This window comes from the organism of the source record quoted next, unplaced genomic scaffold, assembly GCF_019419815.1.
Source record: "Pyrus x bretschneideri cultivar Hongxiangsu unplaced genomic scaffold, Pyrus_bretschneideri_v1 Contig6, whole genome shotgun sequence".
Taxonomy (NCBI): domain Eukaryota; kingdom Viridiplantae; phylum Streptophyta; class Magnoliopsida; order Rosales; family Rosaceae; genus Pyrus; species Pyrus x bretschneideri.
This window is the reverse complement of record NW_025999798.1, coordinates 2,966,859-2,990,992: the sequence shown is the minus strand read 5'-3', so window position 1 is coordinate 2,990,992 and position 24,134 is coordinate 2,966,859. Positions and strand designations below refer to the sequence as shown.

The window sequence follows — 24,134 nt, the reverse complement described above, 5'->3', positions numbered from 1 at the left end:
CCGAAAGGATATACTGAAATAATCTTATAGAAAGAAGCAAGATATACTATAAAACAAGAAAAAGGTGCGTGAAAGTATGGTTATGGACCAATAGCAGAAAAGCCGAAGGAAGATAAATGGATGGTTTTTTGTTATCATGTCAATAATGTCCGTGTCGTTATTCGAAAACGCTGTCGCCGTCCTCACTCCACTCATCTGCCAGGCTCAAACATCATCTCAGCAGGCACGATATATAACCCACAACAAATCATTCAATTTCATGACCAATTACTGAAGCTCGAAGAAAAAGATTGGATTTTTGCATGTGGGTTCTGAAGGATTTGTGCAAAAATGGCAGAAGAAGATGGGATTGTGGAGAGGAGTGAGAGATGGGCGGGAAGAAGTGGGAGTGGGGTTGGGAGCGACTCGAGGTGGGTGGATGGGAGCGAGGTGGACTCGGAATCGCCGCCGTGGTCGTTGCAGTCTGAGAATGGAGGACGCGGCAGAGGAGAAGGGTATGGAGGATCTCTCAGGAGGAGGCTTGTGAAGAAGCCCAGGAGAGTTGATTCTCTTGATGTGGAAGCCATGGCGATTGCTGGTGCTGGTAGCCATCACTTGAAGGTAATAACACAGTTCATTACATTTTTCTTCGGTTTTTTTGTGAAATAAATGATTTTTATGTGGTATTAGTGGTTTTTCTTTACGTGTTGGTTAATTTTAAATTCATTATATGTTTTAAAATTTTAAATTTGGTTATTTGGAATAAAGGTTACTTTGCAGACGTGGGTGTAGCCACAATGGCTAGAGCTGACGTGCTTCCATGTGCACCCGAGTTTGAATCCTCATCCCCGCGATTTAGATTAACTTGGAGTAGAGTATCGTTTGTATTAAAAAATAATCTTTGTAATATGGTATGTTTGTTACATCATGTGAACCTTTTATTAAGAAATTGTACATCAGCAGAATCATGATTTGCCATCCCTATTGGCAGACAAAATTACCTTTTCTCAATTCTATGATGTAAAAAGTTTGAAAATGCTACTATGATACTATCCATGACTTACTAACTTTATTTAATCAATCAGGATCATTCTGTTTGGGGCACTCTTGCTTTAGGATTCCAAACTCTTGGCGTGGTCTACGGTGACATGGGAACGAGCCCTTTATATGTCTTTGCTGATGTGTTCAGCAGGGTGAGCATCGAATCAGATGTTGATGTCTTGGGAGCTTTATCACTAGTGATGTACACAGTTGCGCTTATACCTTTAGCAAAATATGTTTTCGTAGTTCTCAAAGCCAATGATAATGGAGAAGGTGGGCACTTTTTCGTGTCACAATTATTTTGTCCTTAGTTGCTTGGTAGTATATGGTCATGTGAGTACTTGTTAACCTGTACACTATTTATGTTTCCAATTGTAGGAGGAACATTTGCATTGTACTCACTGGTATGCAGATATGCAAATGTTAATCTGCTGCCAAATCGTCAGCCAGCTGATGAACACATCTCAAGTTATAAGCTCAAATTGCCCACTCCAGAGTTGAAAAGGGCCTTGCGTATAAAAGACACTTTAGAAAAGAGACCATTCTTGAAAACTATCCTCTTGTTGTTCGTTTTGATGGGAACTTCAATGGTTATAGGAGATGGTATTCTAACCCCAGCTATATCAGGTGCATTACTTGACTGGGCTTGAGGTGGAAAACTCTTGATATCATGTACTCAGCCAACAAAATATGTTTAAGCTGTAGCTACTGACATGAAATCACATTACCAATAACAGCCACAGATTGTTCTTGCATCATTTTCAAGTTCCTCTTCCTTAGACAGGAAACCACAATTAGGAAGTAGGACTTTTGTTAAACCTGGCTGAAACTGCAAAATTGTGCAGTCATTTTCATACATTATACAAATGTTTTCCGTTGTATCTGTGTAGGAGAGTATACTGATGTACTTTCTTCTTTTTGGTCGTCATAGTGATGTCTGCTGTGAGTGGCCTGCAAGGTGAAGTGCCAGGTTTTGGTACAAGTGAGTATCTTTTTCTTAGTCTGATTGAGAATCTGTGGTTCATTTGTTTACTTAACTATATTTTTTACCTGGGATAGAATTGGAAGGGGAAACACAAATAATAACTTATAAGTTGCGGACAATATGGCCCATAATCTGATTGATTTTAATTGCAGATGCTGTGGTTATTGTTTCGATTGTAATTCTCCTAGTGCTGTTCAGCATACAGCGGTTTGGGACTGGAAAAGTGGGTGTCATGTTTTCTCCAATACTTGCTTTGTGGTTCTTCAGCCTGGCTTCTATTGGAATCTACAATTTAGTGAAGTATGACATTACCGTCCTGAGGGCATTCAATCCTGCTTATATTTATTTTTTCTTCAAGAAGAACAATAAGGAAGCGTGGTTCGCTCTTGGTGGTTGTGTTCTGTGCATTACAGGTATATTTCACCTTTAACTCCCCGTTAGGTTTCTAATGAGAGCCATTTGTTTTTCCTTTTTCAATGTCTCCTATGGATTTATAGTAAAGAAACTTCCCAAATGCATTAGCGGTTATGCTGTTTCAGGAGCTGAAGCTATGTTTGCTGATCTAGGACATTTCTCTGTGCGAGCCATTCAGGTTGGCCAATGCATACCCTTTCTCTCCCTTGAAATAGCTTCATACATTTTATTTATCGAAGAGCATCATATAATCTATACATCTTATGCAGGTTGCCTTCAGTTTGGTGGTGTTCCCCTGCCTTCTCTTAGCTTACATGGGCCAAGCTGCTTATCTGATGAAACACCCTGATTCCTCGGCTAGAATATTCTATGATTCTGTGCCAGGTGACACTTTCCAACATCTTGGCTACCATTCTTTTCAACTCCACTCTAACTGTCTCATAAAGGGGCATATCTCTGTATTTGGTTCCTCAGTTTGACACTTATGGTTCTCCAATCTTGTGAACAAACAGATAGTCTTTTCTGGCCGGTCTTTGTGGTAGCTACCCTTGCTGCAATGATTGCCAGCCAAGCGATGATATCTGCTACATTTTCATGTGTTAAGCAATCAATGGCTCTTGGATGCTTCCCAAGGCTAAAGATAATTCACACCTCAAAGAGGCGAATGGGCCAAATTTATATCCCTATTATCAATTGGTTTTTAATGATCATGTGCATAGTTGTGGTTTCCATCTTTCAAAGCACCACAGAGATTGCCAATGCATATGGTGAATTATCCTTTTCCTCTCCTTCCTATAAGAATTTGGTCCAAAGGAAAAGATATTTGTATATTTGAAATGAAGTTGGTTTAACATTCATATTCTAATGTTATCACATGAAATTCTATATGTTACAATTTTAAATGCCGCTAGGCAGGACTATTGAGCTTATATTCCTCACAACAATATACATGAGTTTTATTAGTCGAACATGAGTCAAGCTATACCAACTATTAATGTGTAATGATAATTTTGCTAATCCAATTATATCTATTCACGCAGGAATAGCTGAAGTTGGTGTCATGATGGTGAGCACAACCTTGGTGACACTTGTAATGCTTCTCATTTGGCAAACCAACTTGTTTCTAGCTTTGTGTTTTCCACTTGTATTTGGATCGATAGAGTTTGTCTACTTGTGTGCGGTTTTATCAAAAATCAAAGAGGGTGGCTGGCTGCCTCTTGCTTTCGCCTCTTGCTTCCTCTGTGTGATGTACACTTGGAACTATGGGAGTGTGCTGAAGTACCGAAGCGAGGTAAGGGAGAAGATATCCATGGACTCCATGACTGATCTTGGCTCCACACTAGGGACTGTTAGAGTCCCAGGAATTGGATTGCTGTATAGTGAGCTTGTCCAAGGCATCCCATCCATTTTTGTGCAGTTCCTTCTAAGTCTTCCAGCTATCCACTCCACTGTAGTTTTCGTCTGCATTAAGTATGTCCCTGTCCCAGTGGTTCCTCAGGAAGAAAGGTTTCTGTTTCGAAGAGTTTGCCCAAAAGACTACCATATGTTCCGCTGTGTAGCCCGATACGGTTACAAAGATATCCGGAAGGAAGATCACAATTCATTTGAACAACTTCTAGTTGAAAGCCTGGAGAAGTTTCTGAGGAAGGAAGCTCAAGATATTGCCTTGGAGAGCAATTTAAATGACTCGGACTTTGACAATGATTCTCCCAGGTCAAGGGATTTGGGAGTCCCAGGAGGCGATGAGATTGAGGATCTCAGGATTCCATTGATGCACAATGGAAGATCACTGGAGGTAGGAGGAGCTTCAACCTCAGAAGAAACTGCTGTTGCTGAAACGTTGCCATCTAGTGTGATGTCATCGAATGAAGACCCGAGTCTGGAGTATGAGCTCTCAGCACTGCGAGAAGCAATGGATTCAGGATTTACGTATTTGCTAGCGCACGGAGATGTGAGGGCAAAGAAGAACTCGTTTTTCTTCAAGAAGCTAGTCATAAACTACTTCTATGCATTCATGAGGAGGAACTGCAGAGCAGGTCCTGCCAATATGAGTGTGCCTCACATGAACATCATACAAGTCGGAATGACTTACATGGTCTGATTTATTTATTTTTACTTGCAGAATTTATCTCATTTTATGGATATTTATCTGCTGCTTATTGCAACCTCTATGTGAGACACTGTAAGACAATTATTGCATCATAAATTGGCTACCTGCTGCCACTTTCATATTTCTCCAACCTTCAGAAAAACATGCAACTAGGACGCTCTGGTGACGGTATCTCAAACCGACTGATCATACCATATGTGGTATCTCGTGATTTGTTTGCGATACCGCCTCCTTAACGGGTCAGTTGAATGTGAGTTCTTCTGTTGGTCTCTTTGTGTTTCCTTGTCTTTGTTTTGGTCCATTTTTCAACACCAACCAAAGTAATTCTTGCGTACAAGAAGCTCTGTTGGGTCAATTTTTCTTGTCGGGCTTTAGGTAAAAGTGGCAACCTATTTTTCTTGGTGGAAAAGTGTCGACATTTAGAATAAACCCTAAAGAATATTTTTATGTACAAATATAATCGAGCCACATTTCTCACGCAGTGGGTTTTAATAAGAAGGCCAACTCATGCAAGTGCGTGCTTGAGGGTTCTTATAGAAGGAATAGGATCCTCTCGGGATCCTCTTTGTGGGGATCAGGATGATTAATCAATTGTGTCCACTTATCATACATGGTATGATTAGAAATTATTTAAAATTTTTAATTTAAAATTCAATATAAATAGTACCTAATGAAAACTGGTCACACGATGTACAATGAACGGACACGATTGAAGGATCCGGAGAAGATTCCATTCCCTTATAAAAAGCATTTATGTTTATAAGAATTTTGTTAAAAACGCTTTAGAAAGGTCACCTTCAAAAAAGCACTATGTATAAGACTACGTGTTTGGGGTCGCTTCAAGTGTTTTATGAAGTGCTTCATGAAGTAGCATTCATGTGCTTATCTCGAAAACACTTCTACAATCACTTCTAAATTTTTTTGTCAAACACAGTCATAAGCGTTTTTGAGCGTCGGAAAACACGTTTAGTTTTTCTAAAAGCAATCTCATTCATACCTTGTCATAAGCCATTTTAAAAGCACCCTGAACAACAAGGACTCTTAGTGGAGTTTGCGTGTGCGGGAAGTTGGATTACACTTTGAAAAAGAATGGAAGTGGAGAGGATGTCGTAGATGAACAAAAGAGGAAGATGAGTAGGGTTTGCACTTTGCATCATCAATTGGATTGGGGAGCTCTCAGACTCATTCCCAGTCAACTGCTAGATCCACCACGTGTCATGACTCCTAAAACGTGGGGAAAGAAAGCACGCTTGAGAGTTTAGATACTTAAAATTTGCTTTTTGTTCGTTGAATTTTCATAAGAAATTCATGAAAACTAATTTTTCTGGACTGAGATCCGTGGAAGCTGAAAACTTCTTCTAAATAGTGAAAAGTCAGATGTTAGTTAATAATTAAGACTGTATAAGATAATTAAGTGACCCATGTGTCTCAGAATAATTGAATAATTAATGGCATTTTAATCCAGCATTATTTCGATAATCAACGGGTGTAAACGGTCCTGTTAAGCTTTAAAGGGCCATTAGAGTCCAACCATAAACCAATCATATAGTTTTTAATCAAATTTTCTACGAGTGAGCTTTGCTAAGACCACTGAGAACCATTGATCTTTAGGTTTCTTCTTGAGTCGTGACACAGATGAGTACACCAACGACCTAAAGTCATCTACATGTGAAGGATTGTATTGCTTTTCCTTCTATAATAAACAATTACTGGCTGCACAGACTAATGCTGACAGTTCTTATCTATTGGATCCCAATCAGGGTTTAAAATACCTATGAAATTGTCGATATTTCTGTTGAAATATCTAAAATCAAGAATCGTTGGAGGGGGATGAAATATAAACTTCATCGTGTATCGGCGAGATATTGGAAAATCGATGAATATCGACAATGTACAAAAAATTTGCCAGAGAACCGTCAAGCGAGAGCCCTTCCACACAGGACTCCCGGATCACTATAGCCGACTTTCGTCTCTGTTCGACCAATAGGTCTCACAGTCAGGCAGGCCTGGGATAGTATTTTACTTGCTCTAGTAATGAGAGGTTTTTTATTTGTAACCCAATCAATTCTTAGAAAATATATTATATTACCTTCATTGATAATAGCTAAAAATATCATCCGTATACTATTATTTCAATTTTCAGACTCATTGCTGATTTTGAATTTTTGTGAGTATTTTTGTCAAAGGTAACTAATATCGATATTTTCATAAATTTGCATATTGATATTTCCTGCTATATCGATATTTAAACAATGATCCCAATACAATTAAATGAGATTAAATCATGACTAATCCTATAGCTAATTTATTTGAGAGCCAACAGGCTACTGGATCCATCGCTATCCATGGACCACAAACATTTACAAACCCTATGGTTTATAAGAGCTGGAACTAGTTAATTAAACAACTACGTATTAATTAATTAATTTGTGTGATCCGGTGCTTCTTGACCTAACATCGTTGAAATTAGACAAAAATATGTTACTTAATTTATTATATACACATGCTCTTGGTGCAGGTTAAATCTAGCTACCTAATCCCCCATGCTGAATTGTAATCATTTAATTAATTTGATTCATGCATACGTGCTGCATAGCTTGAATTCTGGTTTTGATACCGACTCTCATTTTTTAATGCCTCTCTCCTCCCATGCATGCAAACTCCTAACTTCAAAATTCCTTGACATAAACTATTATAAATTGTTACCTAATAAAGTAATTTGGATAACCGATTAGGTACGATAACAAATATACTACTCTCATAACTTGCATACAAAAATGAGTTTTCAGTTACACTGTGTTTGGATGCATCAAATTTTATATTTTATGAATTCAAATAAAAAAAATTAATGTATGCTAATTTATAAATTTTGATTTTTGTCAAAATATGAGTATTTGCATAGTTTGATTGAACCTGTAAAATTTTTAGCCCTAAATTATCGAAAAATATTCGAGCCATTGATGTAAAATGCATACAACTTTGATTTGACACATGTTACCTGTGAAGGTTGGCTGCAAGGGGAAAAGGGTCCTCGCTTGATCCTTGAGATCCTGTGATTGTGACCGTTTATTGTACATTGTGTGGTTAGAAATTATTTCATAATTTAAAATTAAATATAAATAGTACCTAATTATTTCTGACCATACGATGTACGATAAACAGTCACAATTACGGGATTCCTAGGATCCACACCTTGGTCGCTTCTCTGTATGTACAAAGTACAATTGTCAGCCCTCCCATTTCCATACTCCCTCCATGCCCTATGTTTGTGTGGTCACGGTTAAGTCACGTCAACATTTTATATTCATATTACTTTTTGTTTTATTATTTTTATAAAAATTAATATAAAATATTGACGTGGTTTAATTATAACCACACATCATAGGAGAGCGTAGAAAAAGTATGAAAATAAGAAGGCGGACAATCCACCTCCCAAAATATTAGCCTAAACCCTAACCCTAAAACCAGAAAGGACTATTTATTGTACGAAATTCAGTGCATGAAATGATTTTTTACGCTGAAGTTTCAAATAAACCCTCAACCTTTATGGCTGCCTCGTCGTATATGTCTTAGCAAATGCGCTAACAACAGTAGAAAATGTGTTTCTGTTTTCATCCCTCACGTTAATTTGATAATATATATATATATCAAAACGTGAGCCATGCATGCATTCTCCAAATTCCAGCCATGCATGAGGGACACGTATTGTTGTTGAGCCGATAGGAGTACGACACGTGTTTGATTCGTGCATCCTAGAAGTTTCTTTCTTTTCTTAGAAAGGCAAAGAGTTAGGTAAAACCGAGCTGATGTGCTGCATGAATTGAACGTGTACGTCCATTAAGAAATACATTGTTTCTTTTTTATCTTTTTTATTTTGAGATAGGACGGCATATATTTCATAAAGTCAGTCAGGCTAATTGGTACAAGATAAAGAAACATCCTCAGCAAGAAGATTAGTAAGAGGAGGTTCATTTAACCAAGTACAATTCGTCTCCCTCAAGAGTGGAGGGTAAAACGGGCCAGATGATGGGTTAGCGATTGAGTTTGCTAAGCGCATCACTCTTAATATCAATCTTAATTAAACCTCATTCAACCACCAGTTCAAGACCAACTCTCATAACCAGTGCTTACATTGTTTCAACTCCGAAGAAGGAGAGTGATTTTGCAATCTTCTTTTTACCTTTTGCAGTTCTTTCTTTCTTTTCAACTATTTAATATCATTAATAAATCAAGGGACAAAATTACCAGGATCAGTTTGCAAAAAGTAAAAAGAAGAATGTAAGAATTCACTCGCTTGAATAATAATAGGAAATTGGATTTGATTTGGATTTACTTTGTGGGGATCTTATAAATCTTTCACATCTTAATCATTCATCATATATTGTGTAATAAAAAATTATTTGACTTTTTTTATTTAAAATTAAACACAAATAGTATCTGGCGAAAATTGACCGCACGATGTACAATGAACGATTAGGATGTAAGGATCCCTAGAATCCCCACAAAGTGGATCCGGAGAGGATCCTCTTCCTAATAAAGGGATCCCTACAAAATGGATCTGGAGAGGATCCTCTTCCTAATAATAGTGTGCATAATCCATAAGGCATAGTTAGCTTGGGGATTAAGTGACTACAAAAAGTAATGCTAAATAGATTAACTTTTTAAATTAAATCTATATACCGTATGATAGAAAATGACACGTGATAATTTGATCATCAAAAACCACTTCATATATAAAAATATAATTTAAATGAATAATCTCCTTAGCATTACCCAACTAAAAATCCAATATAATTCATCGTCACCAACCATCCTTCAAAAGAACCATATTTGTTCACTTAGTTTAGGGTTATTGGTAAACACTAGTTACAAACTATTTTTCTTAAGAAAATGTGCTATTGACAATCCACTAATGATGTACGTCTGTATACGACTATATACCATATAAAATGAAATTACATTTTCGTCAATCAACAATTTATAATCGTGCTTATATATAAAGAATGGTAATTGACTACTAAACTTGGTGCTTTAATAAGGATTAAATTTTGTATGAAAATAAGTTAAACCCTTACATGGTGACGTGAGTTCAAACTCTGTCATTTGCTAATCTAATATTTAATTTAATAAAATCTTTATTTTGACAAAAAAATAATAATTTGTATGGAAAGTCTAGCCATGCATTTGGATATGTGGATTTCAAAGGAACCCTCTCGAAATGTGTATCATATTATTTCCTATCCTGGGTTAATTAATTTGATTTCTAGACATCAAGGATATCATATTAGGGTTGGTTTGTGTGACATCCCACATCGTCCCAGGGAATGATTTTTATATGTATATTTTTATCCCTACCTAGCACGAGGCCTTTTGGGAGCTCACTGGCTTCGAGTTCCATGGAAACTCCGAAGTTAAGCGAGTAGCACACGAGAGCACTCCCAGGATGGGTGACCCATTGGGAAGTTCTCGTGTGAGTTCCCAGAAACAAAACCATGAGGGTGTGGTCGGGGTCCAAAGCGGACAATATCATGCTACGGTGGTAGAGCGGGCCCGGGAAGTGATCCCTCCCAGGCCGAGATGTGACAGTTTGGGTGTATGGTTCTTAAGAAAAAAAAAAATGAAAACATGTTATTAAAAAAATTTGGAACATTAAATATGTTTGATAAGATAAAAATAAAATTACTTTTTAAAAAGTTGTCATTGACAACGGAGAAGCATAGAAAAGTAGAAGTAAGGTCTACCATGCTTCTAAAAAAACATGTTTGTTTTTTTTTTTTTCAAAGCATAGTGAACAATGCCTATTTAATGAAATTTTAAAATGTATACTTCTGCATATTTTACAAAATTATAATCTTTACCCTGTATTAATTTCTTTAGTCATTTAACATATTCACATAAAAAAAATTGTATAAAAGTTTACCAAACACTCAGATTTGTTGAAAGCACTTTTACCAAAAAAAAAGTACCAAACATCAACAATTTTATTTTACAACTGTTTATTTTACAGCACAACAAAAACAATTTTTTTTAAAAAGCATTGAAATATCAAACTAGTCCTTAGTCTATTAGCTCTAAATCCCTTTCTTTTAACTAGACGAAGGGGAAGACAAAATTAAATTATTTGCATATATAGCTAGAGATAACTCCACTCTCTAAATCCTCCTCGCCCACAATCCTACAAATCAAGTTATATATTGTTTTCTCTCTTGGTTGCATGGTAATTTTATTCATTCGAGTTCCGACAAAATTTTAATGAAGCATTCGCTTGTGCATCATATTCTTATGTTTACAATTCCATTTTCCCTCTTTAACAAATATCGTCTTACCTTCAACATAATTGACCCTAAAAAGACTTCTGGATAATTGAAATTGAAGTCCATTTTCATCTGTCGGGGCGTAAGTCCGTTTCTTACAAATTAATTGGATAATGAAGTAAAATTAAAATAAGTTCTTTGAACTGACATAATGAGGTAAAATTAAAATAATATACAACGTAGAGCAATTTTCGAGTACTTATTAATTACTTATGTCAAATTCTTAAAAGATTATTGATCAACAGTTGTTAGGGTCACGTCACCACATCGCCGAAATTTCTTTCCAAGCTCAGAGCTACCCTAAAAAAGCCACTTGGGCAAATAAGCCATAAAGTTCCAACAAAACGTCTCCAACCAAGGGTCAAAGAGTCATAAGGCTCATTTTAGCCCTGTCATATAGAGCCAAACATAATTTTTTATTTAAAAACTACAACTTAAATTTAAAAACTACAAATTAAATTCAACATTAACTTAAATTTAAAAACTACAACAACTTAAATTTAATATCTATAATCAACATCATCTTCATCATCCGCCATTATAGAAGTATAGTAGGTAAACAACTGCCGCCGAGTCATAATTTCATTTTTTTCCCCCTATCAAAATAGGCCTTACTCATTGGAGTGTAATTCGAAGTGTTCATTTTCATATTCTTATCATCCATCTTTTCCTGTATTTGTTTGGCCCGTTCTTCATGCCTACACTTCCTTTCTTCCGCCTCAAGGGCATTTTGATCCACCATTAATCGCAATGAGACCACCACTTCATGTTGAGCGGCGTAATCATCATTTGCCTTGCCATTTTCCTTCAACCTTCGCGCCTTGTTTCGTCCCATAGCCCTAGGTATGGAACCTTCACCTGAAGATGGATTTTCTACCCTTGTTTGTTGAATGGTAGGAGATCCATCTTCATCCATATCTGCAACTAAGGATGCAGTTCCAAACACCGGCGAAAGAGCTCTATGTTGAGGTGGATCTTCAAATAACACCCACCCTTTACAAATTTCCCAACAACTGTGAAACTGAAAGGGTTTCGTGCTGCTCTCCATATACAATTCCTCCGCTTGGCGTACCTAGAAAATATAATTACAAAAATTAGAGAAAATTAATTTATGAAATTAAATGTAATATAATTAAATATTTAAAATAAATTGTGAAAACATTTACTTCCCATCTTGAATAACAACTCTCGTGGTTTCAGATATTCAGTGAAGTGGTGCCTTCATAGAACTCGAAGTATTTTTTGGATACATGAGTCCAAACATTGTCATTTGTTTGAAAATTCCCCCTTACACTATCTTATGACAACCATCTATAAGCCTTGCAAAGAGCTTCATCTTCTTTTCGGTTCCAAGCCCTACCTTTCATTGCAGACGAAGTCATTTGAAAATTATTGAAAAAATTGAAGGATAGATTTTTGAAAGAGGAAAGAAAATATGAGAATTGAAATGGAGTAGGAATGGTGAAAATTTTGTGAGGAATGGTGAATGAATGGTTTAGGTATTTATAGGAAAAAAAATTAGAATTTTTAAGAATTAAAAAAAAAAAATTAATCCAACGGTAACTGGCATCAGCTAGCTGTTGGATTCAAAATTTTCTTTAAGCAATCATGTCAGTTATATTCGACAGGATTGCTCTGATTTTCTAGTTAGCATGCGGCCAGCCCTTTGGCCCTTTCAGATTTCATGGGGCCCACAATCCCTCTAGCCTAGCACTCGGTTGAAGACGATTTTCGAGCTATTTTAGGCCCTCTGGCCCTCTGGACCCTTCAGTTGGAGATGACCTAATATTAGTGATAGCAACCCCTTATATTTATGGGAACTTTAACAGAAAAATTCCCGGTACTATTCACTTTAATAAAAAACCACATTTTTATATTAAAAAGTCAATTATGGTACTATTCACTTTATCCTTTATTTTGTTCTTATCATTAAAACTCAAAGTTTTCAAGTTCTTTTTATTAGTTTTTCTTATATTTATTTGAGTTTTATGAACAAGTAAGTCAATCGTAATATAAATATTGTTTTTGTGGTGGGAAGGGAAAGACATTTAAAACACCTTATCAAATGGAGGCAGAATTATCCTGTCTAAAGCTTCCGAATGGTAGGGTTTTTCTTTTTTGGCTTCAACGATCCCTATCACACTTTGCCTTTGCTTATTACTGGTGATAGCCTATCAAACACTACACGTACGTGTTGATTTTTAGTCAAAATCCAACTTTAAATTTGTTGGCTTTTCAAATAATCACACTACCAAAGCCTCAAAAGCTGCCTGCTCTTTGTATTATTTATCGATATTTATTTGGTTTTTAATTAAGATGGTTTCTGATATTAACTCTTTATTGTGATCTCTGATAATAAAAATCAATAAAATTAGTCTATGAATTAATCCATTGTAAATTATTTTGTTATTTTTATGAAAAAGCTGTCAATATCCTCGTTAAGTGGAGGAGTTAGTTTGATAAAAGTACCCTCAAAAGATGGTCGTATGGTCATTTAGGTGACAATTTAACAAAGATATTGACAGATTTTCACGAAATGACCAAAATGATTTGCAGTGGACAAACTCAATACCGTTTATATCGATTTTTATTTGTCAAACAAAAGTGAAAGTGAGGAGTTATATCACTCTCAAATACCATTTTGAATATTAAAAAAAAATAAAAAAAAATCAAAAAAAAAAAACCATTACCAATTTGTTATTGAGCTTTTGCTTTTTGAACCCACCACCAAAAAAGATTGGGTCCAGATTTAAATTATATGAGAATTAGATATGAATAAAACTCCAAAATCATGAGCGAACTATAAATCTTTTCAACTAAAATTTCAAGAAAGTCAAGATTCATGTTCGGTGGCTGCCAAAAACTAGCCAAATTATATTCCAGAAGTAACTACTGAGCTTGGAATTCACACAAAGGTCACACCAAATATTAACAATTAACAAATACTGAAACATTTGGCTCTTCTCAGAAATGGAAAATAAGAATTTATTCTTCTTTATTTTTGTTTATTCTCATAAAGCTTCTAAAAGATTTGGTTCGTATAGTTCTTTTTCTACAAAAAGAATTCTTATCCATTCAAACTTAAAGAGCAAAGTAGCGAATACATTAGTTTGACTATCTACCTTAACCAATATCAGTCATTGTTAAGTTTAATTTATGAAAGGGGTTTGCTAACAATTCTCACATGAACTTTCTTGTTTCATTTTCTCAGCTTTTTTTATTTTATTTTTGTTTTATCATGCAATGTTGTTTGGTGATAAACAAAAACTCTCTAATTTCTAAGTCGCATTTTTTAAAGATTAATCATGCAAAAAACCAATTAAATTATAAATCTCATCGTTTGATTAACGTTGTCAAAATTTCAGTGTTTAAATAAACATGATTCATCTGTCATAGATAATGGTTAGATAATTAAAGGCGTTCATATTTAATTAGTTAACTTTTGCATAAATAATCTTTAAAAGTTGATCAAATAATCACCATGCAACAATGCAACAAAATAAAAGGGAGAACTGATAAAGTTAAATAAGAATATCTAAATATTCGCAAATAACCCGAAAATAAGAATATCCAAATGTGACTCTGCCCCTCTCCCTCCCTCCTGCCTCATCCAGCCCTCATTCTCTCTAAAAAGCTCTCACCCTTCCGTGCTCCGCCCTCAATCATCTCCGTCGGCTGGCGGTTTCAGAGTCGGTGGCATTAATTTCCAACGTTCTTCGCCACTTCTCCGTCGTTTATCGTCGGTTTTTTATGCCTTAATTTCCTTAGTTTTCCACATTTCCTATCTTCTTGTCGTCCCTTTTGTGTTGCGATGCCTTGATCAAATTCACCACTCAGTTGTTTTCTCCAATGTACTTGCATTGGTGGTTGTTGTCAAGACGTTGGTGGCGGCAACAAATGTTCTTTGCGTTAGAATGATGAAATTAGAGAGTTTCCTTTATTTTTCTCTTTTTGCTTATTGAACGAGACCTTTATGTATTCTATTCTCCCAATGTGTTCTGGGTTGTTTGCCTTCCTCTATATTGGTCCCATTATAACCTTTGCTTCTCTTTAATGAATGTTACTTTTAAAATAACATATATAAAAAAATCATATTCGAACTTAATTGTATATTTTTGCTCGCTATCATAAACAATGGTGATATTTACAAGTTACAACCTTCTTTTTTAGTGTTGAATGAATTTAATTTTTAAAATTTGTAAAGTAAATAGACACATATCAAATTTTAATTGTATTCAATAACGATCACAATGTTATTTCTGAGTCGAACCACCTAAAATTTAGAAGAAAAAAAAGCATTAGATTTGGAAGAAAAAAATAACCTCCATCGCAACTCCTAATTTGGCTGCTGGAAATCGGAAGAAACTCACTTCACCGCTCTCTCATTCTCAACAGCCACCGAGTGGTCTTTAATTTACTCTCCACTTTCCGGTTAATCCATATAAAAGCCCCAACGCAAAAATTCCACCCACTACAATACAACAACAAATAATACAAAACAAATCTCTCTCTCTCTCTCTCTCTCTCTCTCTCTCTCAGAGAGAAGCTTAAAGCCAGATATTCTAATATTTTTTTTACAGAAGTGACTACTGAGTAGAAGGAAGGCACCACTGCCTTTTGGCATTTCGTGTTTTTGTTCTCCATTTTCTGGTTGTTCATCTGCTGTCTACATTTCCCTCTTAAATCTGTAAACTATTATTTTATCAAAAGAAACAATCTTTTTCTCTCGCCGTGCAGGTTTATCACAAACCAATTTCGTGTTCCTGTAACGCTCCTTTTGTTTTCAGTTTTTCCGAAAGCCTTTTCTGGGAAGGCGTTTTCTGCAGAAACTTTGTTTTTCTGCTGAGTTTTTCTTCTGTTTTTTGTGCGTTTCTTTGTCAGAGATTCAGAAAGTCGCTGAGTAAATAAGTTAAACAATCCATTTCATCTTTTTGCAATTTAATGAACACCAAAAGAATGTGACTTTTCACTGCATATAACTTGGGGAGGCTGTTTTTGCTAAATGGTTTTCGTTTTCTCTCTTCAATCTGAAGCAAAAAATGGCTCTGCTCGATCACTGAGTCCACCCGCCATGGATCAGGAAACTGGGGTTTGTCAGAACCATATAAAGGTGCAGTATTTTTCTTTGATTTCATACTTTTTCTTCGCAATGATGAAAACCCAATTGAGTTTTGTGATCAAATTGCTGCTTTCTTGTGTTGCAGAAACAATCATGGAGGACAATTCTGACTCTGGCTTACCAGAGCCTCGGCGTCGTCTATGGCGATTTGAGCACTTCGCCTCTGTACGTTTACAAAAGCACATTTGCTGAAGATATCGAGTACTCAGAGACCAACGAAGAAATTTTCGGCGTCTTGTCCTTCGTATTCTGGACTCTCACCCTCATCCCCCTTCTCAAGTACGTGTTTATTGTGCTCAAAGCAGACGACAATGGCGAAGGAGGAACATTCGCCTTGTACTCGCTGCTGTGTCGACACGCCCGAGTCAGCTCGCTGCCCAACAGCCAGTCTGCCGACGAGGAGCTCTCCGATTACAAGAAGGAAAAAGCCGGGACGGCGCTGCAGTCGAGCTTCGGGTCGAGGTTGAAGTCGACTCTGGAGAGGCACAAGGTGCTGCAGAGATTTTTGCTTGTTCTTGCTTTGATTGGAACTTGCATGGTGATTGGTGACGGTGTTCTCACGCCGGCTATTTCTGGTAATTTTGGGTTTTAATTTGGAAAATTGGCCAAAATGATCTTTTTTCAAATACAAATTGCTAAAATGATCAGCTTTACAGAATGTCATCGATATCTGATCGCTGTAACGTCAATTGATATGTCGTGGATGTTTAATTTTGATCAATTCTACATTAGGATTTGACTTCTGATCATTTCTAGCCAGTTCCCCTTTTAGTTTATTGCTTTTGGGTTTTTTGGAATGAAAGTTGGAATTTTGTGTGTTTTTATTTAGAGGCTAACTGGAATTTTGCTTTAAATTGGTGCAGTTTTTTCTGCGGTTTCAGGGCTTGAGCTTTCCATGTCCGAAAAGCATCACAAATGTAAGAGAACTTATTATAGCACAATCACTTTTGGAGCTTAAGCAGTTTTTTGTGAGCTTCGATATAAGTAGAGATTTCTTATTTAGTGAACTTTTTTACTTCGGAGTTTTTGGAATCGAAGCCATAAATAGGTCCAGTTTTTTCCAACTAGTTTCGTCGGATTCATAAGAGTGAAATTGAATAACCGAGTTTTGCACCTTAATACACCAGCTGTTTTCCTCTTTCCGGAATTCCACGGTGCATCTCATCTTTTACCAATCATAATTTCCTTGTACTTCAAGTTAATTGTGCCTTATCCTTACTTTAGTTGTCTGGTATTGTTGATCCTTAACGTGATAAGGCTTTTTTTCCTTAATTGTCGGCCTCCATAAATCTCGTTGTGTAATTGAGTGGACAGTTTGATTTCACTCTGGTGTATAAAGATCAATGCTTTGCCTTATACTTCCTCCTGAAATTTTGATAATCTTTATGCAGATGTAGAAGTTCCAATTGCATGCGTCATTTTGATAGGCCTGTTTGCACTTCAACATTATGGAACTCACAGGGTCGGGTTCTTGTTTGCTCCTATAGTTCTGATATGGCTTCTATGCATCAGTGCGATCGGTGTTTATAATATACTTCACTTCAATCCGAGTGTGTACAAAGCACTTTCTCCATACTATATGTACAAATTTTTAAAGAAAACTCAGAAAGGGGGCTGGATGTCCCTTGGCGGAATTCTGTTGTGTATAACAGGTAAGTAAGCATGTATAGGATTGACTAACGTATATATTTCCTCGGAAGCAAAGTGGTTTACCTGTTTCTCTAATGCACAACTTAACTTTTCCAGGTTCAGAAGCCATGTTTGCTGATCTTGGACACTTTACACAATTGTCCATTCAGGTATATTATTTTTGCACGGCTTGTTATACTATCCGAAAAGAGTTGATATGGCAGTATTGATAATGATTGTATAAATGTGGTTCGGCACTTCAATAGTAAAACTTTAGCACACAGTCCGCACTTATTCAGCCTGGTACAATTCGCAAAATGATTACTTTCCTGATAAATATTCACGTTTTTGTAGATTGCATTCACCTCTTTGGTTTATCCAGCTTTGGTTCTAGCATATATGGGACAAGCTGCCTATATATCTTCACATCACAATGTTGGGAAAAATTCTCAGATTGGATTTTACCCATCTGTACCAGGTAGACACCTTCATTTGTTTAGCAGGAAGTTTCTAGATTTGAAAAATATGCAACTTCTTAGCTAATCTAGCAAACCCCGCCGCTCCTCAGAAAAATTGAGATGGCCCGTTCTGGTAATAGCTGTACTTGCTGCCGTAGTAGGAAGCCAAGCTATCATCACTGGAACTTTCTCAATCATCAAGCAATGTTCTGCCCTGGATTGCTTCCCAAGAGTCAAAATAGTCCATACATCATCCAAAATCCATGGTCAAGTTTATATCCCGGAAATCAATTGGATCTTGATGGTGTTGTGCTTGGCTGTTACTATTGGTTTTAGAGACACAAAGCGCATGGGTAATGCTTCAGGTATGACATCGTTTACAAATTTGAATGTTTGATATTCCATTTTAGAAATTAGTGAACCCTAAACCCTAATACTTCTGCATCTATCGGCTGGATTTTAACTTTTAGCTATCCCTATATGTTGATGCTTTCGTGTGGAAGTTACTTAACCTAAAGCTTCATGTCGAACAGGTTTTGCAGTTATCTCAGTGATGCTGGTCACCACGTGCTTAATGTCCCTAGTTATTGTCCTATGCTGGCAGCAGAGTGTCTTTGTTGCAATTGGCTTTGTGGTCTTTTTCGGCACAATTGAAGCTCTTTACTTCTCAGCTTCTCTTGTAAAGTTTCCTGAAGGAGCCTGGGTTCCCGTTGCTCTTGCTCTCTGTTTTTTCTTCGTCATGTACGTTTGGCACTACGGCACAATTAAAAAGTACGAGTTTGAAGTCCAAAACAAGGTCTCCATTAACTGGCTGCTTAGCCTTGGTCCCAGCCTTGGCATTGTACGAGTCCGTGGGATTGGCCTCATTCACACCGATCTTGTATCTGGAATTCCGGCAATCTTCTCCCACTTTGTCACCAACCTTCCGGCCTTCCACCAGGTCCTAGTTTTCCTCTGCATCAAATCTGTCCCAGTCCCCCATGTTAGACCCGAGGAACGGTTTCTAGTGGGTCAAATTGGCCCAAAAGAGTATCGGCTCTATAGGTGCATTGTGAGATATGGATATCGCGATGTTCACAAAGATGACATGGAGTTTGAGAATGATCTTATGTGTAGCATAGCAGAGTTCATACGCTCAGGAGGCACTGAATTCACAGTTGCAGTTGAAGATGCGGGCAAGGAAGATGATAAAATGACGGTAGTTGGCACACGCTCCACTCATGCGGATGGGATTCAGATGAGCGAGGGCATCAACGTGGAAATGAGCCCATCAGGGCAGATAGAAATAAGATCTCCGCCAGTGGCTCAACGAAGGAAGAAGGTAAGATTCATTGTTCCGGAGAGTCCAAAGATCAACACGGGCACAAGGGAGGAACTGCAGGAGCTAATGGAAGCTCGGGAAGCTGGAATAGTATACATAGTTGGGAACACATACACGAATGCAAAGAAAGGATCTAGTTTCATGAGAAGGTTTGCAATCAACTACGGATATGAATTCTTGAGAAGGAATAGCAGGAAATCCAGTTATGCACTCAGTGTACCGCACGCGTCCGCGCTGGAGGTAGGGATGATTTACCATGTATGATTCGGATTACACGACGAATTTATAGGGCAAATTGTACATATTGTAACACGACAGGTTGCAAAGGATATCCAGAAATTCAGTCATTTTCTTGGTGCAGGGTCTTGGTCATCATCCTCCATTTTGGTTTTGTGACGTGAGAGGATGAACTGGTGCTTTTTTTGGGGTGTCACATAAAGAAATTGTTCAGCAGGCAATGTGAATAGTGTCATATATAATATAGATAACCCAAATTTCCCACACCATAATCTCTTTTGTTTTGTTCGAGTGAGATTCTAATCTAATTCGAACTAGTAAAATAGGGGTTCGAACTGGGGTGTAGAGTGGAGAGCATATTGTTCTAGTCAATTTGGCTACACCCAGATATGCGGGATGCTGAATTTAGGTGGTTGTGTTTCAACTGCAAAATCCGTTGCACAACTGTGTCTACATCTCTTTATTGCATGGCTAGTTAGTCTACAACTGATGACACTCAACAATGCATGTGTTGGGCCAATAATTGGGCCTGTTCACATTGCACTTTTAAGTGCCAGTTGCTGATGTTGGCTAGAAGCCCTTGGAAACTATTTTTTAAGGGTATTTCTTTTCAGTTGGGCCAAATAAAAACCAAAGCATTTGACATTGTAGGTGGGTCTGTGCTCTCTTTTGGAGAGTTGTATGGAAGTTTTTGAAGAATACAACACATCAAATATTGATAAAATCAAATATATATAATGTTAAAGGCAAGGGTAAGGGCAACAATGTTTTTCGTTTAGCCCATAAAAACCCTCTCCAACATTCCGCTCAAAAGCCCATACATCTCAAGTCCGTGCATGTGCCAGCGGTAGATTGACGTGAGCCACTATTTTATTATTTTTCTATCAGGCGTGTGTAATACAAGCCCGACGAAGGGAGAATGGCCAGCAATGGTGGCCCCGCTGCAGCAAAGCACCCGTTGCTTTTCAACGGCATGGACACGTGGCGAATGCAAAGCCGTTGGATTTCCTAACGTCCCCGACCTTTTAACTCGTTTGTTTAAACATGTCCCTCAACATGGAAAGATTTTTCAATATGCCCGTCACATAGGATGGTACACCACGTGTTGTTATATAAATTGTGGAATATACGTGTTAAAAAGTTGATAACTTAAAAAATAAAATTTCTCACCACTTACATAAAAATACATGATATATCATCCGTGTTCCTGTCATAACTAAAAACTTCTCCTCAACATGGTGAATCACCTTAACTTCCATCACGGGTTAATCACTCTGTCGGGATAAATGTTATTATTACATTTTTACACCATGCTTCAAATACACATTAAATACTTCACAGAAAAGAAAAATTAATCAAAGAAAATAGAAAAACCGTTGTGGATAAACCAATCACACAACTCACAACTCACGATAGACAATAAAAAAACAAGAGCCTGGACGCAACTTCTCTCTCTACCATCCACGCCAAGAGAATACAAATATTTTTTTTTTAAGTATAAAAAAATAGTATTTGTAAATTAATAAAATAAATAAAATAAAAAAAAAGGAAAAAGGGAATTATTTGTTTAAGACCTCGTTTGATAGTTCGGACTGTACTGACTATTTCTATCGGATAGGATAAATAGTCATGGGATAAAACTGACTAAATTAATCAGATGTTTGGTGCAGTATTGAACTAATGACCATATTATTTATATTGTGTTTAGTATTATACTAGGAAGAATTAAACTTAAAATAAAAAACTGAAATCATCTCTTTTGTTCCCCAAATCTCTCCGTCGCACCCCCCCAAACTCCCTCCCTCTTTCTCCCTTCTTCTTCTTCCCCGACTGATTTCCGACTCCGAAGCTCTGCAATTAACACCCACAGACTCAGTTTTCCTTCACTGCAATTTCAGTCAAGAACGTCTTTGTAAATACACCATGTTTCTTTGCAAGACCTAGTTGCAAAAGAAGCCCAGAAACATATTAACTAAACCAAAATCCACAAACTACTAGAAGAATCATTGCAATCGATTCCCGTTCGTCAGAAAAACAAGAATAGAGGGAGGGTCAACGGTTTGACGCACGATTGGTGAATGTTTTTTTTTTATCTCCTCTTTGCTGCAGATTCAGATGGGGTACTTTGTAACATATAGAATTGCAATAAATACAACCCCACGATTGGTGAATTAGTGCTGCTATTTTGGATCAATGGTGATTTAGCCAATGGTGAAGAACAGAGGGAGGGGCAGAACCTAGGAAGAAGAAGAAAAATGAAAAAACGAACTGGGATTCAAACGAAGAAGAATTTGAGAAGATGAACTTGGGATTCAGACGAGAGAGCAAGAGTGCGTTTGGAGAGGAAGGAGAAAGCGAGAGATTTTAGCCCGAATAAATTGTACCGTGGTTTTGGACGGTATCAGCAAGCGGGTAAAGACAGTATAAAAAAAGGTGGGCTCGGATAATTTAATCCGGTGACTATTTAACTCAAACGGAAACCAAACATCGTATTCCATATTATTAGTATTATTTGGTGCCTTATATGGTGTGCCAAACAGGCCTAAGGGTTTTGGAATCCGATAGCGTGAAAGACACGTGTGGAACATTCAACATCGGGGAGGTAGACCTGGCCCGTGGGTCCCACGGCCCATTGTGGTTAGGAGAGAAGCTCCGGGCCCCCACTAAGCCGAACCCCGTTCTTTTAAACTCCCCACGAAACGCGGCGTTTGGATAAACCTGGGACCACGGAGACCTCCACTTGTTTGACTTAGAGATCACGTGAAACATGCCTGTGCTCCTTGTCGGTTCGGGGGAGGTTGGCCGACGTGGACGGCTGCCTTCGGATGGTGGTGGCCGCGGGTCCCGCGCGGGGTTAGGGCGTTATGGTGGCCCCAGCTGGGGATAGTTTTTTAGTGCTCCACGTGTCGATGGGTCCGTACTCGGGCAATGAGGGGGGGAATTGGAGGAAACCTTGTCCGCTTGATTTTAGGAAAATAATTATTTTCAAATCTCTTCCATCAAGTTCATCAAATATACTCATTTAAAATTTTAAAATTTGATTCAACGATCACAAACAGGAAATTCATTTAAAAGTTATAATAACCTTAACCATTTAATCAAATTTCAAAGACCCAGATGATTGAAAGAAACCCTAGACTTGGTAGAAGGGATCCTATCATAGAAGGGATCCAGATAGGATCCCTTCCCTTCCCTGATTTTGTCCACTTTTGATTTTGAACAACGGGGCTAGGCCACTAAAACAACAGCACCTCGTCTTGAGTACAATTACATGCATGCGATTGTTTTTGGGGGTAATTTTACCAAAAGTAGTTAAAATTGTGTGAAGCGACGTCCGAAACGATATTCTAGAACATTTTCTTTTCCAAAATTACCCTGAAAGGGAAGTATTTGGTAGCCTTTTAAGACTCTAGAATTTGATGATGTGTTGCAATTACAGGTAAAGATCGGGCGTCTTTATCTATCTATATCATTCATTCTATTACGTGTTTTTCATGTAAGAAACTTTTGTAATTAAAAAGCAAAATGAATCTGAGTACAGAGAGAAAAATATTATTAATATCAAAAGTGATATAACACGCGTGCCCATTCCCAAATCATCATTTTAAACAAGTTTCTAAATTTTAGCTTATGTTATTCAACGGTACTGTATGTTTGTCCATACAAAAATACAAGCGCATGCGCATCAGTCCTTTTCTATCTTCTAAATGCAAACATAAAAATAAATGAATAAATAAATAAAACATTTATTGCTGTATATATAACATAAAACTAATTATATTAGAAAGACAATAATTCAAATATTGTCAGTGCGATTAGCATCTCAACGGCAGTATGTAATTACTTATTATATGAATATTTATGGTATCTCATTGCATGCAAAATCTCCCATGTTATGATGTTTACTTTAAATTAAAAAAATGATACATAATCTTTCCTTTTTTTTTTTTTTTTTTTTGGTTGTTAAAGGATAGACTTTACTAAATTATAATTGGAATATTTACATCTGATGCGAGAATATTAAAAACAAATTATGGGTCAAGAGCATTCCATAAGAAAGAACCATCATGCAAGCCACCATGTGAAATCACTGCATGCGTAACAATGTTGCACTCCACTGAATAAACAAAAACTTCATCTCCCCTGGTTGAGAAACTAAGGTATTAATATCGAATAAAAACAATCCAAGGTATCATCTTAGGTAACTTCCCTATTGAGCATCTGAATTAGAGATTGAGGGAATAAAATGTCAATACTTTGCATACAATCAATTAAAAAAAAAAAAAAAAACCCTATAAAAAAGGCAATATTGATAAAAAGTGAAAAGGGTTATGGTAATTTGGTAAAAGAGTGGATCAAGTGTCCCATTTAAACTTATCCTAAATGCCAGCTATGAAAGTGGCGCGCATCGGGTCACGCTCGCCGAGTCAGGCTTTTATCGAGCTGGCCCAGCCTCACATAAATTTTCAAGCATGTCGAAAAAAAGGCTCGTCATACAAACTATTATAATATAAATAGTTAAAAAAA

General features: G+C 37.0%; 2 protein-coding genes across 3 annotated transcripts; both read left to right on the top strand.

The window, feature by feature from the left end:
* Positions 1 to 71: 71 nt before the first annotated feature.
* On the top strand, positions 72 to 4,650 carry LOC103953509 (putative potassium transporter 12). The gene is made up of 9 exons (XM_009365249.3): positions 72 to 600; positions 1,065 to 1,293; positions 1,399 to 1,647; positions 1,952 to 2,002; positions 2,158 to 2,418; positions 2,545 to 2,597; positions 2,689 to 2,803; positions 2,932 to 3,186; positions 3,460 to 4,650. The coding sequence occupies exons 1-9, from the start codon at positions 331 to 333 to the stop codon at positions 4,518 to 4,520; spliced, it is 2,544 nt and encodes an 847-aa protein (XP_009363524.2). The 5' UTR covers positions 72 to 330; the 3' UTR covers positions 4,521 to 4,650.
* A 10,515-nt stretch (positions 4,651 to 15,165) lies between these two features.
* On the top strand, positions 15,166 to 19,717 carry LOC103953508 (potassium transporter 6). 2 transcript variants are annotated; one of them, XM_048571604.1, is made up of 9 exons: positions 15,166 to 15,493; positions 15,877 to 15,953; positions 16,048 to 16,537; positions 16,826 to 16,879; positions 17,354 to 17,614; positions 17,709 to 17,761; positions 17,946 to 18,069; positions 18,160 to 18,414; positions 18,583 to 19,717. In XM_048571604.1, exons 2-9 carry the CDS (start codon positions 15,915 to 15,917, stop codon positions 19,632 to 19,634), a joined length of 2,328 nt encoding a protein of 775 aa, XP_048427561.1. In that variant the 5' UTR covers positions 15,166 to 15,493; positions 15,877 to 15,914; the 3' UTR covers positions 19,635 to 19,717. The 2 variants fall into 2 exon arrangements, with proteins under 2 accessions (XP_048427561.1, XP_009363523.2); XM_009365248.3 differs by lacking the exon at positions 15,166 to 15,493 and having other exon boundaries at positions 15,529 to 15,953.
* Positions 19,718 to 24,134: the final 4,417 nt, after the last annotated feature.

Excerpts from the sequence above, each read along its gene's own strand:
- LOC103953508 (XM_009365248.3), top strand. The coding sequence starts at position 15,846 with ATGGTTTTCGTTTTCTCTCTTCAATCTGAAGCAAAAAATGGCTCTGCT. Across the intron at positions 15,954-16,047 it reads TTTGTCAGAACCATATAAAG|AAACAATCATGGAGGACAAT; the intron begins GTGCAGTATTTT and ends CTTGTGTTGCAG. Across the intron at positions 16,880-17,353 it reads GTCCGAAAAGCATCACAAAT|ATGTAGAAGTTCCAATTGCA; the intron begins GTAAGAGAACTT and ends ATCTTTATGCAG.
- LOC103953509 (XM_009365249.3), top strand. The coding sequence starts at position 331 with ATGGCAGAAGAAGATGGGATTGTGGAGAGGAGTGAGAGATGGGCGGGA. Across the intron at positions 2,003-2,157 it reads AGTGCCAGGTTTTGGTACAA|ATGCTGTGGTTATTGTTTCG; the intron begins GTGAGTATCTTT and ends TTTTAATTGCAG. Across the intron at positions 2,598-2,688 it reads TCTCTGTGCGAGCCATTCAG|GTTGCCTTCAGTTTGGTGGT; the intron begins GTTGGCCAATGC and ends CATCTTATGCAG.